We start from the raw sequence: 20,813 nt of genomic DNA on the forward strand, positions 1-20,813 counted from the left end.
CCATGATTAATTCATCTTCTGCAAAATTCTGTAACTGTTTAAGTATGGAGGTTAAAAAAATGCAGTTTTTTATTTGGGGGCATTTATATAAACTAAGGTGAAAGTCTGAAGACTGACATTACCTTATTATTTGAACTCCATTTGGTAGACTGCTATGTAAAAGTATATTCCAAGCTCTTTCTATACATGTGGGGCATGTGCGAACAGTAGACATGGTTCAGCGAAAAATGTCATTAGATAAGAACAGTTTACTGGTTTGTTTTGTTAAATCTCAAGGTTTGAAAATATACAAACTTGGGGTACAAAAATATACACATACTGTATTTTCTGTAATTGCATGCAAACCTATATTAAGCCTTCTTCAATTAAGGAATATTAACCATTTTTAAATTCCAAAAAAATAGTATTTTGACATTTATATTGTAGGATTTAGGCTGTTTGGCTAAAGGGGAATGTACGGTATTCAACAACATTAGAAGGAAAATGTGTCTGTTGTGAACCTGGAAATATTTTTCAGCATGATCCCAAATATTCCATTATCATATGCATAGTGCATGTAAAATAATTTCAGTCTGATCTTAAAGAAATCTACATCAACAAAAAGCATGCTCAGAAATGCTTATTGCTTTTCTCTCCTTTCCTTGGTTGTCAAAACAAAAGTGATGCCTTTGAAGATTTATGGCTGATGTGTAATGAGATTGCTGAATGTTAACTGCAGCATTCAGAATTCATTAGGAGCTAAAAGCGAGGGGGAGATAAGGTTATTGGGGCTTCACTACAATGTAGATAGGTCATATAACTTTGTTTTCCATCTCCTAGTTTACTCATAAATATTTTATATTCTGGATTAGAAAGACTTCCACTCCTCATATCATCAACAGTCAAATAGAATCTTTCCAGAAAATACAAAGATGTCAGCTTGCATTCAGTTGAACACAATGAATTCTAAGAACGTATAGGATCTTCTTTTTGTCCTGTTGGTGTGGGAAAAATAAAAACCAGTCAGCAGTAAGAGAGCATCAACAGAAATAATAAAGCATCAGCAGAAACCTGTGTGCGCAAGAAAGTTAACTTCCTTAAATCACTTAACTGTTGATGACATATTTAACAGACTGACTCCCAGTGGCTGTAACGTACAGGTATGATTGTAACACCTGATGCAACTGAAGAAGACAGAATCTTCTCTAAAGTAAGGCAGGGCTCAGAAAGCCTATGGAGGATTTCCCCAGGGTTTAATCAGATGGTGATATTTTTAATGATTTTGCTGAAAAAATAGTTTGAAAGGATTGAAGGTCACAGAAACAATCTGATCATTCAGTTGTTACTATTTTAGTCCCAGAGAAATGAAAGAGAAAATAAGGATTATGATATTATATGCATAAACGGCTGTCTCTCTAAGTTAAGTGTATAGAACATAAATACTTGCATGGGAGTGTGAGAGTTTTGTAACAAACAATATCAAGGTATGTATACACTCTTAGCATCACTTTCTCTAATATCAAACTTGGGCAGTGAATGGTGACAGAACTAAAGCAAAACAGCATGCTTCTGATAACCGAAGGTGAGATGTTGCGATACTCAAGATTTATGAAAGTACAAAATATATTGGGGAGGGGACCTAATAAGACCCCCCCCCTCTTTAAAAACAGCTCAGTGAGAGCCGAGCATGCTCTGTAGCTGCTGAAAGCTGAATATTGGCTGGGAGGAAAGTCTTAAAGATGATCAGCCAAAAGCATAGATGGGATAGTAAAGGAACAACTAGTTTTGGAGACTGTGAGACAATTTCTGTGCATTCTGTTTTCTACTTGCAATAAATGGAACTTGGTGCGCTGGGGCACAGGTGGCAATGGCAGTTTAGTGGCCATATCAATGGGAAGGCATTTTCAGGCCTCATAGCTCATGTTTGTCTTGCTTAATGTGCCATTATAGTTCAACATTAAGATAAGTAAATATAGAAATCTAATTAAGCTGCTGGTAGCGACAAACATTTGGGTTTGGTTTTTTTAAGCTTAAACAAGAGCCCGTGTTTGGACAACTCATTAAGCCAAATTTTGGTTTAGCCTCACTGAGTTAAAAGGACCATGGAAGTACAAAGCTGCTACAGTCTCTTCTCCAGGACCCTGCATATTCATATTTAACCATGGGTTGTCTTAGCAAATGCAGTATAGCAACAATGATTTGGAATGTGCCAAATCCCATAAAAATCATTTTGATTTTTCTTGGATAAATGAATACAACTCTGAGGGTTGTACATAATTTGCTACAATAGCTTACGGCTGTGGGGTGGGAGGGCAAGTGGTAGCCCAATGATTATTTTATCATACAGGCGGACAGGATCCTTCGCATTCTGCTGAAAGATGGCTTGAGACTACTTATCATCTGACTGGAAATTCTCCCGTCACGGCTTGCCTTGGTGCCTAATCTCCAAGCAGAGTTTCCCAAGCTCTCTTTCCGCACGAGTGACAACAAAGCAAAGTTCACCTTGTTCTAATTTATTAGAATATTATGCAGTAAAGTGGTGAGATTGCTAGAATGAGATGAACCACTATGTTTGGTTCCTACCTAGAGTATCATACCAAGAGCCAATTTTATTATAGAGATTAAAAACTCAGTTTCACAAAATGAGAGGACCAAAACAATGTATTGTATAAAATACATCTGTTATTTTAAATATTGATGTGTGTATACACACACTATATTTTATAATGTATGTATATGGAATTTAGAAAACATTCCCTGTAATTTATTTGTGTAGATAGGAGAAACCAGGCACTCTGGCAAAAGAATGTAAATTATCCAAAATCTCCTGACAGACCTGTACTTTTTCCCTTCTAGCTTAGTTGCTTTGACCATAGGCTAGGGACTCATGGGACACAGACCAGATTGAAAACTAGAAGCAGACAGATGGTTATTTGTAATCATCATGTAAATGTAAATCCTATTAAAATGTGTTTCCCCCCTTTTCTTAGGGTCTGAGAGCTTTTATGGTAGAAGGAAGGATTACACTATGGATATATATATTAATGATTATCACCCCTTTTACTTCACCAAAAAAACACTCAGACTCATTTAAACAAATCATCACAGAGGAGGAAATGAATTCCCTTTCTATAAAATTCCTAGAGTTCATAGACATTAGTTTGACCTGGTCTGGATTTGGGCATAAACTGGCATATTTAGTGAGGAGTTGCTTTGGTAGCACACCTTTCCCCCTGTTGCAGCAGGCGCTTAAGCTGCAAGTGTTTCTCTTCACTATACTGTTGCAACATGAAGCTTTCAACCATTAATGGTACGGTACTTCAGAAGTATATGTATTCTTCATCAAATAACAATTAAATTTCGTCTGGAGCATTATTGTATGTGTGCTGTAAAGCATAATATTGTATCTCTTACAACCATCCAGTGTGAGACTGAAATAAATGGTTGAGGTCCATCATCACTTCCTTGACTGATTCTCTGCCTACTCTCAGATGCTTCCAATCCCAGATGAAAATGGCCAAGCTGCCATTAGTTTGGCTGTGCGCTTATTCTCATCTCCTATGGAATGTCAGAATATTTGAAACAGATTATACACCAGTTCTTTGGGGAGCTTCTGGAACTGTGTTTGACATGTCAACTGTATCATATTTAAAGATCTATTTGAGGGTGGTTTTTTTCCAAATCTACATTTTAACAGATTTCCTAGTATGAAAAAATTATACTGTATAGAATATAAAATCTAGAAACTTAGTTCACATCTTTCAGGAGAGCCTTACCTGAACAGTGGAGGAGCACTGAAGCAGCCTTTGGTCGAAGGGTCCTGCAAAAGATCCTCCCTCTGTCATCCTTGCAGTCTCCTATTATTCCGCCCAAGGTTATTCCAACCTACTGATCTCTCATTACCAGAATGGCATAAAGTACAATTGTGCCTACCTAAAGTTTAGTTTTCCATTCCTAATGAAAGGACAGCAGGGCCTGCCAAAATATGATGACTGCAAAGAATCATCTTATACTCTCTGGGACGTAGGATCTATTTTCTCTGTTTTACTGTCTTTATCAGTTCTCAAACTGAATTATGGAAGCCCTTTGTCCCCAAACATTTCTGCCTGTGTTAGACTGTGGGCGGAGCCTGAAACCCAACCTGCTGACCTTTCACTAGGAATGGAAAAATATGCTTCAGGTTGGTGCAATTCTAATTTCACTGACCAAAATCCCATGGATCCAAGCTGTCAATATTACCAGGATTCACTCAGTTATATCCCAGAAAATGCATGTTGCACAATTAAAGTTGATTTGGCATTTTTGTGCTACGATTGTACTTACCCGCAAAGTTTGACTTTTTGTGATAAGGAAAGTGGCAGGATTATGTGGAATAAAGTTTGCTTGATGTAAAGTTGACTAGGCTCCTTGCAAAAAGAATGAGTTGTCACTAAATAGAAATATTATGCAAACAAATCAGGATGGATGTTCAGTAATTAGGCTATTTATTACATGCCTTTTCTACATTCTAAAGAACTACAGTTAATTTCTCGCTTGTTTGAGGAGTGGGATCATCTTAATGGATGGTCCTGGTTGCGGGCAGGCCCTCAATCCACCCCCCCCACCCTGACATGGGAAGAGTCATTACCATCATACCAGGGTGGCACCACAATTCCCAGAGCCAATTGCCCAATCAATTTGAAGGGTAATTGTGAAGAAGAGTTTAAAAGCAGCAGCGCGACGCATGCCAAGCACTTGCTTTGCGCTGCCGAACACCCACCCACCCTCCCCTTTATTGTTGTTGTTTTAGGTGTCTTCTGGCCTTGCTTTGAACTTCGGTTGGTTGCCCGCCTTGGGACGGGGACCGGGTAGGAATTTTTCCATTTGCCAAAATTGGCACTGACCACTTGGTTTTCGCCTACTTCTTAGCAATCATCACAACTTTGTAAGGTTTGGCGATTAGGCATTGGCTTAATTTTTAGTGGGGGAGGGAAGGTCAGCCATTGCCTGCCCCTCCCATGGTACAAGGGTATTCAGTTAAAGGAAATCCGGGGCCTGGATCCTGTCCAAAGTCTGCTTGAGGGGCTAGGGCCATACCAGCCCTCTGGGAACACCAGGGAGATGCAGGCGGGTTCCCCCGAAGTAGCTACCGTTTGGGTGATTTACCCTTGCAGACTTCCTGCAAAGGGGACAGGAGTCCGATATAGTCTTTTGCCAATACCTAAGCCAATGCCACTCACATTTGTAAGCAATAAAGTTGTGGCCAAAATTTGCCCAATAACTTTAAACTTAAATTCTGTGTCCGTTTGAAGTTTTTCATTCCAACAGGGTCTTGAGGGTCTTGACACACAATTGCCTTTCCTCTATTCTGATGGATTACATGCAGACAGATCACGGTCCCAGCCCAAAGGCTAGATTGGGGGCAGGTGGCAAGGATTACAGTGAGTAGAAAGTGATTGCTTGATCACTGACAGAAGACAGTAGAAAAAAGCATACACTGATGCTAAAATGTAATTATCCTAAAGTGGGCATGGCAGTGATTATGTAAATCATCCAGAGGCCAAGTAGAGTTTAGAGATCAGTGTTTCCAGTATTGTAACATCCTGGGATTGGTGCTTGACTTGCTGTGTAATTTTTAAATTGTAATTTTTGATCCTGAAGGTTACCAAACTTCCATTTGTGAAATACCGTAAACTTTGTTCTCGTTATTTTCTAACTTTCTGTGTTTGTATATTGATATAAACAGAGGAATATTACAGAATGGAAAATTTTGTGGATTGTCATTGTTGAATATGCTGGCCTTCTGATAGTGTATTTCTTACTTCTGTGTTTTGGATGTACTTTGCCACATTCTGTGCTCTTCTGTGGTAGGAAATCATCATTCTATTTTGTCTCCAAAATTAACTATTCCTCACTCTTTTCTTTCTTTTCTATCAAATGTGAATTCTTGACAGATGCAAATGATATAAATCTTACTTGCTTTTTTATGGGAAAGATTTGTATAATGTGCACCAGTCCAGAGTATATCTTTCAGTTGAAGCTTTAGGCAAGAAAAATGTGGGAAGAGCATAGCTGCCAAGTTATCCCTTTTTTAAAGGGATTTTCCCTTATGCTGAATAGGCTTCCTCGCGAGAAAAGGGAAAACTTGGCAGCTATGGGGAAGAGGGTTCTGAAATATGCCCTTCACCATGCCAGATGTGTTCCTTTAGAGAAAGTGGAGTCCTTGCCAGAATGATTTTTATGCCAATTCTTTTATTTTTATTTTCTGTGTCTAGACATGGTGTACATAAACAGCTCCTTTTTATATTAGAAACTAAATTAACCTTTAATTAGTTTCTCCCCCTCTTAGGATTTACCTGTGTGCCTTGAAAATGCTAAAACGATAAGCAGAAGCCCATATCTGTAGCTGAGAGCCAGATTTATATGCAGGCTCACCTCAACCCATTCAGTGGCTAATCCTTGTGCATATAAATTTTATCCTTGCATGTAACACACGAAAATGGGAAATGTGCAGTTCAAAATGTTAAAATGGAGCACATTTTATTAACAGCAAAAGCAGTAAATTAAGTCTTTTTATAAGTGAAGAGTGAACATTTCTGCTGAACTGTTCCGGACTGCCCCTTTAGTGAGACACAGGCTTCTCTTGGTTTCTCAGAGGGCCCTTGTTCCACTAAAGGTGAAATCTGTATTAAAACAGTAATGAGCCTCTTGCATAGTTGAACTACAAGAGAGGAGATGCCCTAATTTTTAGTAGTTGGTTTTGGAGCTCTTTTCAGTTCTGTGTTGTTAAGGGTGGCAATTAACCTAGAGAATAGAACATGCATGGAAGAATAATGATTAAATGATATCATTTCTGGACACTAAAGTCTAATCCCTGTGCTGTGACATAATTTCTATAAGAAGGTATTTCCCTAGTTTTCCAACAGTTGAGAGTAACCTACAAGCATTTTCTCTCTTCTGATTTTCTCTCAGAATCATAGCAGCAAAGATAATAAGTGGGGGGGTGGCATAACTTTATGTATACCTAGATCTTGGCACCCTTCATAAATTGTTGTTGCTGTTTAGTATTATATTATTATTACCGGTATTATTATTATTATTAGTAGTAGTAGTAGTAGTAGAAGTAAAACCATGTAGTGTGTCACCTCTTCTTTTGCCCAGATGACTTTAAAGCGACTGCTGTGGATATGGTGCCAGTTGAGAGACAGGCACACAGGGTTTCCAAAAGGTTACAAGCAAAGTCCAGCATGCTGTTTTCCTTAATGAAAAGAATTCAGTGTTAGAATGGCAATCATACTATTAGGGTTTTTTGTCCTCAGAAGGTCACATGGGCCAGATGTCACTTGGCAGGTGTGGCTGCAGAATAAAATAGAAACTGGGTGTGTATGTGTGCATTTATATGAGAAATACTGCTACAAAATACATATGCATAGCCTGTACTCATATGCTGAGAAACGGCGACCTATGGAGTCATATTTATTTCTGGTATAGTGGCTGATTGGGATGGATTTTTTATAATGCATGTTAAATAGCCACCAAAGAAATATCGACCAAGGATTTTTTTTATTTGCCAGTATGCTGTTATAATAAATCTTCTTTCTTTTTTCTTCCTTTATTTTATTTATATATTATTTTTGTATCAGTACTACGGGATGATTTCCGACAAAATCCAACAGACGTTGTTGTGGCAGCCGGTGAACCAGCTATTTTAGAGTGCCAGCCTCCTCGGGGACATCCTGAGCCCACCATCTACTGGAAAAAAGACAAAATACGAATAGATGACAGAGAAGAGAGAATCAGTGTAAGTCTGTCCTACTGAAATGGGAACCTAAAAATATTGATCAATTTGCTAAAAAGTGAATCTCAGTGTGGGTTTTCGGGTAAATTAGAGCATTTAATTAAGCATTGCAGTTAAACAACGGAGTGTGGGAGAATCACGGTATGGACAGAGATGCTCTCTCTTTTTTCCCCCCATTAATGTCCATGGTGGGCCTCTTCTCATAAGCATTTTTTTTCAGGTGGAAAGGGTGATCAGAAAGTTCCATTCCCCATCAATTGTCCAGTGAAAGTGCACTTGCGAAATCCTTTTGTGACCAAGAGCACCAAATATTTCAAAGAACCGAAGTCACCAAAGTGTCCTTCACAAATTTTAAATAATCTTACATGAAGAATAGTGCTTTAGAAATAGTAATGATATTTGCTAATATTTATAAATATTGCTACTGGTGTTTCTCTTTTTATCTTTAGTTATATGAAACCATTTACAGTGTGCTAAAACTTAGACTTTTTTCATCCCCCCCCCCGATAGATAAGAGGTGGAAAGCTTATGATTTCGAACACAAGAAAGAGTGATGCTGGAATGTACACATGCGTTGGCACCAATATGGTGGGAGAACGGGATAGTGACCCAGCAGAGCTCACTGTCTTTGGTAAGGGAACTTCTGAAATATTTGCTTCCTTCTGTTATTGAGCTGGAGGAACAATATATATATATATATAAAGTTAGCTTTCTACTGTCACATCTACAATAATGGAGAATTGTCCACATTAGTTTGTGGCTTTCCCACACTGAATAATTGTTCTCTGATAAGTAAAATCATAACACTGCATTAGCGTTTCCATTCCAGGTACTGGATTAAGGTTGGGACTTACTCAGATCCACGTAGTTAAATTAGATAAAGCCTTTTATGTTCTTTTGCACTGTTGGAAATATAGTGAAATTGCTGTCTGAAAGTACAGAAAATCCCAATGAATGTTGCTAAAGGAATTTAGTGCTAGGAATGAAAATCGTTTGTAAATGTAAATGTCTATCCAAAAGAACATTTTAGTGATCATCATAATATATATTACTATACACATGGGAGTTTAGTCAATGTCTGTATTTCCCCCCACTTCTTTAAAGTAAAAGTACACATTTTAATCCCCAAAAATAGTTTTGTTTTGTTTTGGCATATCTGTTTCTTTCATTCTTCAAGCTGGCCAGAATTGTATTCAACTAACTTTTTCTCAGAGTAGAACCATTCAGATTAATGGACCATTAGTAGAACCATTCAGATTAATTTAGTCATGGCAATGAATTTCCATAGATCTACTCTGATCAGCTCGCTGCCTTGTGGGACATCTTTGGGAGAGGAAAAGGCTAAGAAGTAAACGCTACTCAAATTCAGAGTGGAGTGGATGATTCTTCTGGCAACTTCTGCAGCCAAGCTGGTGCCAAATGTATTGCTCTGTTTACTTTAGACCACATCAGTGAGTCCAAGAATGGAGTCTTGTCATCTGGGCTGTCTAGGGCCACCATACACACTGCCCAGGCTTGTGCCTTGGAGAGGTCACTCTGGTGCTGCTAACACAGCAAAACCAATGCATGAGGCAGCAGTTACGAGTTACCGGTCTCTGCACCCGCAGCAGGCACTGTGACTCTCCTGTGGTTTGACTTCACCCTCAGATGTATACTGCATTGTCTCTCGAGACAGATAGATGCCAACAACTCTGAGCAAAAGTTAGTTGAATACAACCCGAAGACTTTGTCTTTACTAGTAATTTATCAGACATTAATGTCCATTTAATATGCATTTCATCCACAACACAAGCCAGTGGGGTTCACTAGGGGTAAGTCCCATTGAACGTATTAGGACTTTTGAGGATTGTACTGGGTTATAGCGTTGGGTCTGTATTACTAAGAAACTCACATTTAAATTCTGTGTTGAGTCCATGGGAGCCACTATAAAGGCATTAGAGCAAATAGATAACTTTAGACAAACTTTTTCAGGACTGGAAATTGTCTATCCCCAATATAGACTGTTTCCCTTGGATGCTTCTTTGGATCGCCATTGATACCAGTACAAAATCTGCAGAACTCTTTGGTTATCTGAAGGTAGTTGAAATAGGAATGCTTTGCAACCTAAGGAGTGCATAAACATTCACGTCTGTCAGACACTGGATGTAGAAAGTGGTTCATACAAGAGTATGGCAAACAAATATTATTTATATGTCTGTGAATAATTTGGTTAACTTTCCTTCTTCCAGACCATGTAGGCAGGAAGAAGAAACAGTATCAAAAGGAAGTGTAATGAAAACATGTACTGTAAGCCCACAATTTATGCACATTTAACTTGTGTGCATTCATCTTTACGCACTTGGCAAAAGTTTTCAAAGTGGGGCAGGCATCTGGGGGGGAAAGACTTTGGCAAGATTGGCAATCCCACCGGACATAGCTATGGGCCAACATTAGCCAGGCAAGCATGTTTTGCATTTTTCTGAACTGTCCCCTTGATGTTGGACCAACATCAATTTTCAGTATGATTCATTTTTATACATTTTTATATTGGCTCTACCTAGTGACTTTTGCAACATGATAAAATTATAGAACATGGGGAGGAGGCATTCTAATTTCCAGTTTAAATGCATTTTACATGATTTATAAGTCCCAATACGCATGAACCTAACACCACACTATTTGTTTGAATTACCATACATTAAAAAAACAAAACCCCAAACCTACCATTATCATGGCAAGTCATGTTTGTGTGTATCTGCCATGACATTGCTTTCCATGAGCAACTCACCCTAATAATGATATGGTAAAATCTCACCATGTTGGATGATGAGTTTTCTGGCTACTTGGGATAGTTTTAATAATGTGCTTAAGCAGTATGGCCTGCCATGAAGATGCTGAAGTTATCCTGCCATGGAAGTGCTAAAGTTAACCCAGTAATTGTTATTTTGGCTGCAGGAAGTATGCCTTAAGCAACTCAAGGCACTTAAACATTCCACCTTAGGTGTTTAATATTGATTTAAATGCCTTTTTCTAGAAACCCAGCCCTGTAAATGTTGGACAAGTACTTAAAATAAAACCCAGAACAGGAAATTAAGGTTGGCTTGTGTGGGAAACTGAAAGCATTTAATAACGTTTCTGGCAAGTCCACAGAAAGTGCTGAAAGAGATAGACAGAAGAGGTTCCGGTTTCCGCCTGCAGGAATGGCGGACCTGTTTTCCATCTCTCTGACCTTCGTAAGGAATTTGGCGGTTGCTAGGGGAGTAAATGGCAACCCCCTACCCTCTCCGGGGGTTACGGAGAGGGGCCGCTGGCCCGCGATGCCCCCAGACCCACTCCGACTGTTTTTGGAGTGGGGGGAGCTTGGGCTGAGCACTTACGACGGCCAGGACTCCCGGACGCTAATCTGCATGGCGGGGATTTCCATGGTTAAAGAAGATAATTAGGCTTAAATCTATGGACATACTTCAGAAGGAGGGGAAGAAGCGCTGTTTACTGCTGAGAATTTTATGCTGCTGAGCGAGAGGAGTCAAAGAATGTACGGCATCTGGAAGAAGGATTGATGGGGACGGAGCGATAAGGGAAGCAAGTTTTTATTTTTTCTTCATATTGTTGCCTCGTATCTTCCCGGACGCGATGTCCTGGCTTGTTTGGAGTGAAAGAGAAGCAAAAGACTGTGTGAGTTGAACTTTATAGCTGTTGTTACTGAGCATATTTCTTAAAGATGTGAAGTTGCCGATGAGAAAAGCCCCCCCCTAGTCAGACGGAAGGAGTTCTGGACGCGTTCGGAGGATTTATGAGCTGTGACGCACTTTAAATTGGAGCAGCGACCTGAAGCTAAGTTCAGCTATAGGGCAAGGAGATCCATTAATTTACCAAGAGTTCATGGTTGGATGTTTGGGTCTCCTGCCTGAAAAAGCTGTAAATTCTATAAAGATAAATAAATCGTAAATCTTCATGGCTATGAGAGAAAATGAAAGTGATTTGAGCCTTTTAAGATGGCGCTGCTACTCCGTCGCAACAGGGAGCTCCACTAAGAAGATTTATGGGGAGGCTGGACTGATTAACTCACACAGGAGAAAGAACATCTGTGAAACTTCGTTTGACATTTATCTCAGCAGCTGGAACAATCGGATGAAAGTGGAAAACATCTAGGTGACTGTAAGGGGAAGATTTGGAATATTATGAGCTTGGAGGACGATTTGAACTTTAGAAATAAGACGGCAGTGGACAGTTGCGAGGAATTCCCAATTTCTTGAAGCATGGGAACCCAAAAATAAATTATTTAGATGATTTGGCATAACATTCGGTTTGATTGATATACATATGTGTATAATTTGAAATATTGAATGTGATATAATTGGTTTTAATTGGAAAATTAATAAAAATATTTTTTTTAAAAAAAAGAAAGAGATAGACAGAAGTTAATTAGTCATTTGCTGATTAATCTTTCTTCTTCCTTTAAAACATGTGAAAAATGCTTTCACTTTGTCCATATCCTGTTTTCAGTGTTTCTACATATTGGTTTTCAAAGATTTCCAGGATTCATTCCCTTATTATTTTGGTCTTGAAATGCTCTCTACCTAAAGTCAATTTTGGTGTGTCACTCATAACTCATCTCTAGGTCCCCATGCTGTGAATTTAGCTTGAGGCATTGCCTCTGGTGAAACTGAGTAACAGTAAGTAGGCTGGTTACCAGGAGTCCTGTGGGAACAGTAGGGAGGTCAGGACTAGAATTGTACATAAAGCAGTTTTCTTAAATAGCATTGGGCTAAAACTTTAAATACACTCAACAAAATAAAAAGAGAGAAATGGGGCTATGAGTACCCATACTTAAGGAAAATGTGATTTTCAGAATCTTCTACCAAGAGGTGATCACGATTGGATAATGTCCAATGCAAATTGAGAGTATTTCCTGTATGTTAACAAGCAGCATTGTCAGGGAGTATTTTTAGTGTGTAAATGTGGAAATTCTACACACCCTTCCACTCTAGCAACCCACCACCTATATGGTAAACAAACTGAGATTAAATATATGCTAGAAATGCATCTAAATATCTAATACAGTTTGTATCTGTCCCAGGGGCGTACCCAGGATCAAAACTAGGGGGGCAAGGGGCGGGGCCAAGGCACGGGAGGGGAGGGGCCACAAAGTGGGAATGTGGGCGGGGCTACAGAGCCCAGGTGAAATCAAAATAAACCTGAAGCGACGGCGGCGAAGGGGAGAAAACCAGCGGCCGCCTAGAGGAGAAGAGGGAAGTCTGGGGGTGGGCGGGGGGGGGGTGAGAGAAGGGAACCAGGCTTGGATCGGGGCCTCCGCGGAGGTGTGGAGCAAAGCCCCGGCCTCCGCGAAGCTATCCGAGGCTCCGTTGCTGCAGCGGTCTGGCAGGCGCTGAACGACTCCCGACGTTCGGGAGACCTTTGAGCACAGCCGCGCTGTGCGCATGCGCCCTGCACGGCGGCCGCCGGAGTCCACAGCCGCGCTGTGCGCATGCGCCCCGCTTTGCGCATGCGCAAAGGTCTCCCGAACATCGGGAGCGTCAGCCCTTGCCCCCTCCCACACAGCGCGGCTGTGTGGACTCCGCACGGCTCGGGCGCAAGAGACTGCTGCGGGCGCCGAACTCGCGCTCCGCTGGGCTGTCCTCCGCCTCTGCCCACCAGCCCCGCCGGCAGCGCCACTCTTGCCCGCAGCTGCCCGACCGGCCCTGCCTCTAGAGTAGGGCAGCGGCCCCTCCCTGCCCCGCGGTGGGTACGCCCTTGATCTGTCCTAAATACATGTTTTTATTCACAAAAGTAACATGATACACAATGCATCATTTATGTTGTCAGGATGCCTATTCTTTAAGTTATGTGGATATACATCTTTAAGGACACAGAAATCCAGTATCAGTTCAATTATTGGTTTCTCCAAGGTAATGGATAAAGTTTCTTAGACTTGTAGTTGACTGAATTTTTTCAGAAGAAGGTAACGTGCAAAGATGCTTAGTTGTCTATGTACTGCTTCATTATAGGCTTTGAGTGCTGGGCTCTGGGCCCAGAGAAGGAAGCTATCTGTAAGACTTGGATATTTGCCACCTATGCCCTCATCAGCCAGGTGGAGTAATGGGAGGTTCTGGCCAAAGTGACATATGATGCTTTGTGTATAAAGAATGTTTTGCTTGGGTGTAAACCAGTCATGAAGGTCTCTCATTGGTTCATTTTGGTCCATCCTGAATCTGTAACGGGAGTGGGGCTTTGAAGGCTGTGTTGTAAGTTTACTCTTCCTTATAATAAAGAACTGGAATTGATCACACTGGTGTTTTTGACATCCTTCACCAATCCATTTGCAAACCATTCTTTTTGCCCTACAGTTCAGAACAGCTGTGATTGGTGAAAATCATGTGCACAACCTTATCTGAGTGGAAGTGCTTTCCATGAGCACAAAGCCACCATTGTATAAACTCCTATATATTAGAGCAAAAAGCATGTGAAAAAGATGGCTTTGAGTCTGTGTATGCTAGCATAAAACAGCCCTCAATCCACCAGTTTCCTAGAGCTTGTTTGTTAAATTTAGACAGAGTAACGATTTGCAAGGTTTTTTCCCCTTGAGGTGTATGGTGGAAAAGTATTTGAAACCATCAAAAGTTCTGTCAATGGACTGCAAGGCATGTATACAAATAAGTAAGTAGAAATGCAAAACTATGGGTCACCAGCTTCCAAAGCTGGTCAAGGATTTTTCCACTGATCAAGATAGGATCAATTTCTGGAAGCTTTGCAATCTTGCATTCAGTAATATATCTGCATTCTATCATACAGTACTTTTTTAAAAGGAATTTTCTCGGGGGCAGAATTAACTCAATAAGTCACTATTTAAACTTTCATAAAGATTTTTAAAAAGTAAAGCATATTAGCGCTTTCATTTAACAATTGGCACTAGTACCGGTAATTTAGTACTTTTTTACTTCTATATTCTTTCCACTGTTTACAGGCAACATACACATTATTCTTAGCAGCCTCAAATAATTTAAATAAATAATTAAATTTAAATTATTTGAAATATGTATTTATTAAAATAAATAAGCATCATGGCAAGCCATATGCATTGATAGTAACTACATCTATTTTCATTGGTAGCCAAATTGCACAGGACCACATGTAAATTTTTGGTTTTTTTTGTTCTGAAGCATTATTATTGGAGAGAAGTGGTATACCCTCATTCTAAAATCACATATTCTCTGTTTTATTTGAGTATTACTACTCTTTTAATCTCAAACCAGCTTTCTCTGACACAATGGTGGTAGAAATAGTAGGAGCTGAAGTAGCAGCTGCTCAAGGTACTTTTTTTTTTTTTGTAGCAAGCAACTTCATTTTCAATACTTCCTTTTTGCATTTCTTTTAGCATTTGGTATCATGCATATACACCTCACCTGAGTCTAAGACAGAAAGATACTCAAGTGGGCAGCTAATATCATATCACATTTATCACATGTCACACATTATCAAACTTGTTTTTAATTTTAATAGAGCTCTGTGGTCTCGACTGGCATTCTCATTGCTCCATTGTTTCCAATGGGCCTTAAGATAAGGTCCTGTTGTTTTCAGTGGGAATTCTTGTCATTCATTTGAGTATGTCTCCTGACTGTGCAGTGATATAAACAATACATGTTGGAGAGGGAAAATGTGAATATGGCTGCTGGAGGTGGGGGGGGGGGTAGAAATTGAGTGTTCTAAGGCAGAGGAGCAAAGGGATTTGTGTCCTCATATTGAAGAAAGAAGCTGAGTGAACTTAAGAAGGCACTTTACCAGGGGGGAACTTTTGAGTTCATTGGTGGGAACTTCATGAGGGCTAATAAGGAATTTCCCCACTACTTTTTTTTTTAAATGTCCTGCTCTTGTATGTCCTGTCAAGTGCTGTAGCATAACTTGAGCCTCTGTGAATTTATTAATGTGATAGGTAGCAAACATTTATAACTACAAGCAAAGTTTATTCGAAGTTATAAAGGTCATAACAGCCATAGTCCAAACAGCTGACATAACATATAACTGTGACCTATTTTATTGCCCTCTTCAAAAGCTTTTAATATTCACACAGAAACAAAGTCTGGGGAGGGTGTTCATTAAAGCTTATAAAATGGCTACATTAGACATGTTATCTATAGCTATGGTTTTAATTTATCTGTTGAACGCTATTGACAGAACAGCAATTATAATTATGCCACCAAAATTTATAAGCAGAATTTTTAAAACAGCAAGTCATATTTCCAGAAATCTGCTATGAAATTAACTTAACTGAGTGATGTAAGATAATACTTTATTTAGCATACACAAGAAACCAGTATTCTTTTGTCTCCTGAGAGATTAACATTGTAAGCAAGTTATGCAGGTGATTCAAATCCAGTTAATCTTGCATAAAGAATGTTAATTGCTTTGGCAATGGCATTCATTGTGATCATTCTATAGTAGTATAATTAGCTATTGGACAAACTCACAATATTCTCTGAGAACACAACTTGGGAAATTACTATTTTTTCCTGGAAGTCATACAGAAAATAGAGATGGTGCAAAATAAAAATAACGAATACTTCTGTTTGCATGTCCTTGGTACCTAGTATGCAATTCTGTGATTATTTTCTTGCAAGCTCTTTATGGTTAAAAAATGCAACATATTGTGCTTTGCCTTAAAGAAGCATGTATTCAATTTACTCCACGGTCACTGGAAAAGTTAGAGTTGACTCACATGACTAGCTGAGGTGGTAGCAATCAAGAGATGAAGCTTCTGCAATCACATCTTGTCTCCAGATATAATATAAATGTACACATTTATCATGCAGTAACTGCAACTGTTTTTGATTGCTTGGGTTTGTGAAATGGCTATAGCAAATACCTAGCTTTTTCCATTTATCCTGTACAGGATGCCCATGTGCTCAATAGAGTCCCATTTCTGTCTTCCTGTCAGAGCACAAATAACTTGTATGCAGAGAGCCAGGAGTTCAGTTTGGGGACATGAAAGGCATACCTGTCATTCCACTTTATGGTTTCTAGTGGGAGAAGGAGAAACAAGGCTCAGTTGAGCATACAGACCCTATGTTTGTTGAGGACTGGATTGTTACCAAAGATTTGAAATTGAATAAAGCCAACTTGTTTAATTTGGAACTCTTGTTTTCAAGAACGACCCACATTTCTCAGGAGACCGATCAACCAAGTGGTTTTGGAGGAAGAAGTTGTAGAATTCAGATGCCAGGTACAAGGGGATCCTCAGCCAACAGTGCGTTGGAAGAAAGATGATAATGACTTGCCAAGAGGAAGGTATGAAAAACACTTAATTGCTATTCTCCTTTCTGGTGATTCTGATTGCTATACTTGATCATATTAATCAGAAAAATGTTTTGGACTTTAGTTGAATGCTGGATTTTTATTGCCTGTTGAACATGTGCTTCCAGAGTACAATGTTTTTGCCTTTAGGCTGACAAATATGAATGAACACAGAGCTCTCACCATTGAATGCAGTGGTGAGGAACCTCTAGCCTGTGGATCTGTCTTGGCCTGGCAGATGCTGTTGTTAAAGTGACAGAGTGTGAGAGGCAGGAAGTTTTCAAAACTCATTGTGCTTGGCTAATTAATCAGATATGGGAAAATATAGGCAAAATATGTGTTGAGCTATGTCCGTGAGAAACATTGGAGAAACATCACACGACCACTCCCAACTTTAATCATAATGCTCAGGACTTCTCTGAGTGTTATCTTGTGAATGTAGCCATAGGTTACATCCGGTAGTTTCACATGCCTAAACATCAGAGCTAATTTTATACTCTCATACATACAGTACTTCCTTGTGGGTGGATCCCATCCCTCTTTGATATTATCTGTAAAGAGGTCGGGAAAGGAGCCATGTCATTTACCTGTTCCACATTGTGGTTCTTTACTTTCATTACTGGAACAACAAGAATACAGCAATGAGCAAGAAGCATTCATGCCACCCTGGGGATGCATGAATCAGATGAATTGACCACCAGTGTTGCCTACAACAACATCAAACACATCCAATATTAAGTCAAAGCAAATGCAAATCCTGAAAAGAAACTATTGGAAACAGATTAGAGCAAAATATTGTTAGTAACATACATACATATATTTATTGTTTCATTTGCATTTCCCCCCCTTTACATTTATAGAAAGATTTATATAAATGTAAAGGGGGGGGGAATGTACCATGCAGAATTTATGCTCTGGCTGGTTACAAGGTTTATTATAGGAGTATCCCATTTGAATCAGTGACCCAACACAGCATGCATTTTATCAAGGATAAAAATACCTGGTGCAGCCAAGCCTTGGTTTTCGAATGGCTTGGCTGCCGAACATTTCGGAAGCCAACCACCAAAAAACCGGAAGTGAATGCTTCAGTTTTCGAGCGCACCTCGGAAATTGAATGGCTTCCGGGGCGCGTTTTTCATTTTTTCCCATTGACTTTGCAGTCAGCCCATTGATTCTCGGTTTCTGAACATTTCGGAAGTCGAACAGACTTCTGGAACAGATGACGTTCAAAAACCGAGTTTCCACTGTATATATTGTTCTAAAAATTCTGCATAAGTTTAAACCCACCATACCTCACAAAGACAAGGAAAATATTTAATCAGGTATGACTCATGTTAAACTATTGTAGGTAAACAAGAAACTGTTGGATCACCAGCTTGATGATACCCATGACTGAAATAATAAGTTTTATAATTGAATGTTCCTTTAGAGTGTAACTTGTAAAATACAGGCCAGATTCTGGCCAGCAGAATATTCTAAATGTGGTCAATCAAAGTGGTTAGATATTATTTCTAAAGTGTTTGGAAAATGTAAACTGACTAGTAGGAATAGTGTGCCTCTTCAAGTAGCTTATTAATGTGACTAGTTTTCTCTTTGATGTGTGTTTCATGCAAATAGGACTGACACATTTATATTGAAGGGCAGTGAGGTCCCTAAATGATGGAGAGCATCGATAACAACTTCTAAATAAATATGGCCAGAATCAAGTCCCAAATCTTCTGCTTTATTTAGGCTTAGATATGAAGCCATTGTTAACTCTCTGATATGCTGTGGTATGGGTGATGACATTTCTTTGGCTTAACGTTTAATAAAATTTGATTAGGGCTTGTGCAGCGTTTCATGTTTTCAAATTTCTAGCAAAGCCTGAGAGACCAGCTGCATAGCCTGTAATTATGTAGCAAGTGATACAGGATCCCCACCCCCGAAAGTGGAAAGATTTTCAATTACAAGTTAAAATTTATGACATACTGTAATAAGTGTTTAAACCTTTACATGGAAGAAGATAGCAGTGCCAACCCTTGTGAGACTGAGCCTACTGCACTGAATGCACGCATTTGTCAGTTTCTTTAAAAATATTGCATGGATCTTTTTTGTATTACTATTCTGAGCAGCTGGCTCAAGTTCAGTAAATACCACTTCAATGAAATTACAATCTGTACTTGTGAGTTGCATGTACGGGCATTTTCTGATTAGATGAGTATTGGTCTAAGGCAGACTTAGACACACTTTTTAGACATGCATTTTGTGACACAGTAATTCAGTTTTACTAGCAAACTGGAGGTTAAACTAACCCCTTTCCGAGCATTTGCACAACAGACCTAAACATGGCAGCTGACACACTAATGTGTCGTGACACAGTTTGGAAAGCTCTGGTCTAAGGAATTGAAAGTGGCAAGCAACCCGTACAGGAGGAAAGAGGTGTGATGGTAGGTTATTATACTGAACAACCACTGTAGAAATACTAAATAGAAGAATTATGCTTTGCGTGCTTAAGTACAAGAACAAACTTTCTAGGTGATATCCAACATTAGTCATTGAACAGACCCATTGCAATCAATATACTTATCCACTGATTTAAGTGGATCTGTTTTGAGCATGACTTCGCTGGGTATTTCCTTCTGATTCCCTCTTCCACCTCCCAAGTTTGAAATTGGTTTAACTTTGAAAATAGGTCATAATGACTTAACAATACAAACAAAGAACAAAGTGAATAAGGTGAATTGTATTACGTCTGCAATTAAATGCAATTAAATGTTCCTAACTGTACAATAAATCATAAATAATCATGTTTCTGTATGGAGGCAAACCATCCCAACTGTTATCCTATTTTGGGGTAACTCATCTTGACCCAGCAGTAAAATTTGCATGTTGATATTGTTGTTGGCTTCACTGCAGCTACAGAAACTGAAGGATATCAGCAATAGCCAAGGCATTATTTTCACTCCCAAGTCAACAAAGTTTTGAATTCATGATGTAGATGGAGCCAAAGGAAATCTCAAGCCAACTTCAGGCTTGAGACCCTTCTATTTCCTTTACAAGGATGGATGAAATGGAAATTTGAATTATGTTCACCTTTTAGAAATTCTCTTCTTCACATATTTTCATGGTGATAGCATGGGAAAACTGGAGTGAGTTCTCAACTGGCATAATAGTGTAGCAATTATATTTATTTATTTATTTATTTATTTTATATTTTATTTTATTTATATACTGCCCTTCATGTGTAGCTCTCAGAGTGGTTCACAACATTAAAAATACAAAATAAAAGCACAGAATACACAAGAAAAGAACAAAAGAAACCCACAAACTAATATCTCAGTCTAAAATTGTGATATCAAATTGCCCTTAGATTCAAAGAGTTTCAGCAGAAGCTACAGCTTTATCCTTTGAAAGGGATCTCAGATACCATCATTTATCACCTAGTCACCTCAAGGACCAATTATAGCAATAACAATGTGTGCCAGCCTTTTATTGTTTGGACACTTCAGCTACTCTAGAATTCAGTGACTGCCACTGTTAGCTGGAGTTAGTAGCAGAGAGCACATTACTTTGCTATTAAAGGACTGCCATTGGTTGCCTGTCAATTTCCAGGCACTTCAGGGATTTCTCCTAAATTTCAGAAATCATTGTGTTGTCAGCTCAGTCAATAGCTATTGGGGCAGTGGGAGAATAATTACTCTGGCTATTGTAGTTTTCATTAAAATGTGTTTTAGCTACCTGAAAACTTGCTATCCAAGTCAGAGACTGGCAATATTTCTCTAAAGGCAGAAATGATTATGACATCACCAAA

The 20,813-nt window shown here is 39.2% G+C and overlaps 1 protein-coding gene across 4 annotated transcripts in view; it reads left to right on the forward strand.

The window, feature by feature from the left end:
• The window catches only part of ROBO2 (roundabout guidance receptor 2), a 417,793-nt gene that overhangs the window by 247,716 nt on the left and 149,264 nt on the right, over window positions 1–20,813 (forward strand). For all 4 annotated transcript variants that reach the window (XM_035115776.2, XM_035115781.2, XM_060273643.1 and 1 more), the window contains exons 3-5: window positions 7,602–7,759; window positions 8,267–8,387; window positions 16,879–17,017. In XM_035115776.2, the coding sequence (XP_034971667.2) occupies window positions 7,602–7,759; window positions 8,267–8,387; window positions 16,879–17,017 (418 nt within the window). The remainder of the gene's footprint in view (window positions 1–7,601; window positions 7,760–8,266; window positions 8,388–16,878; window positions 17,018–20,813) is intronic.

This window comes from Zootoca vivipara, chromosome 4 (genome assembly GCF_963506605.1).
Source record: "Zootoca vivipara chromosome 4, rZooViv1.1, whole genome shotgun sequence".
Classification (NCBI taxonomy): domain Eukaryota; kingdom Metazoa; phylum Chordata; class Lepidosauria; order Squamata; family Lacertidae; genus Zootoca; species Zootoca vivipara.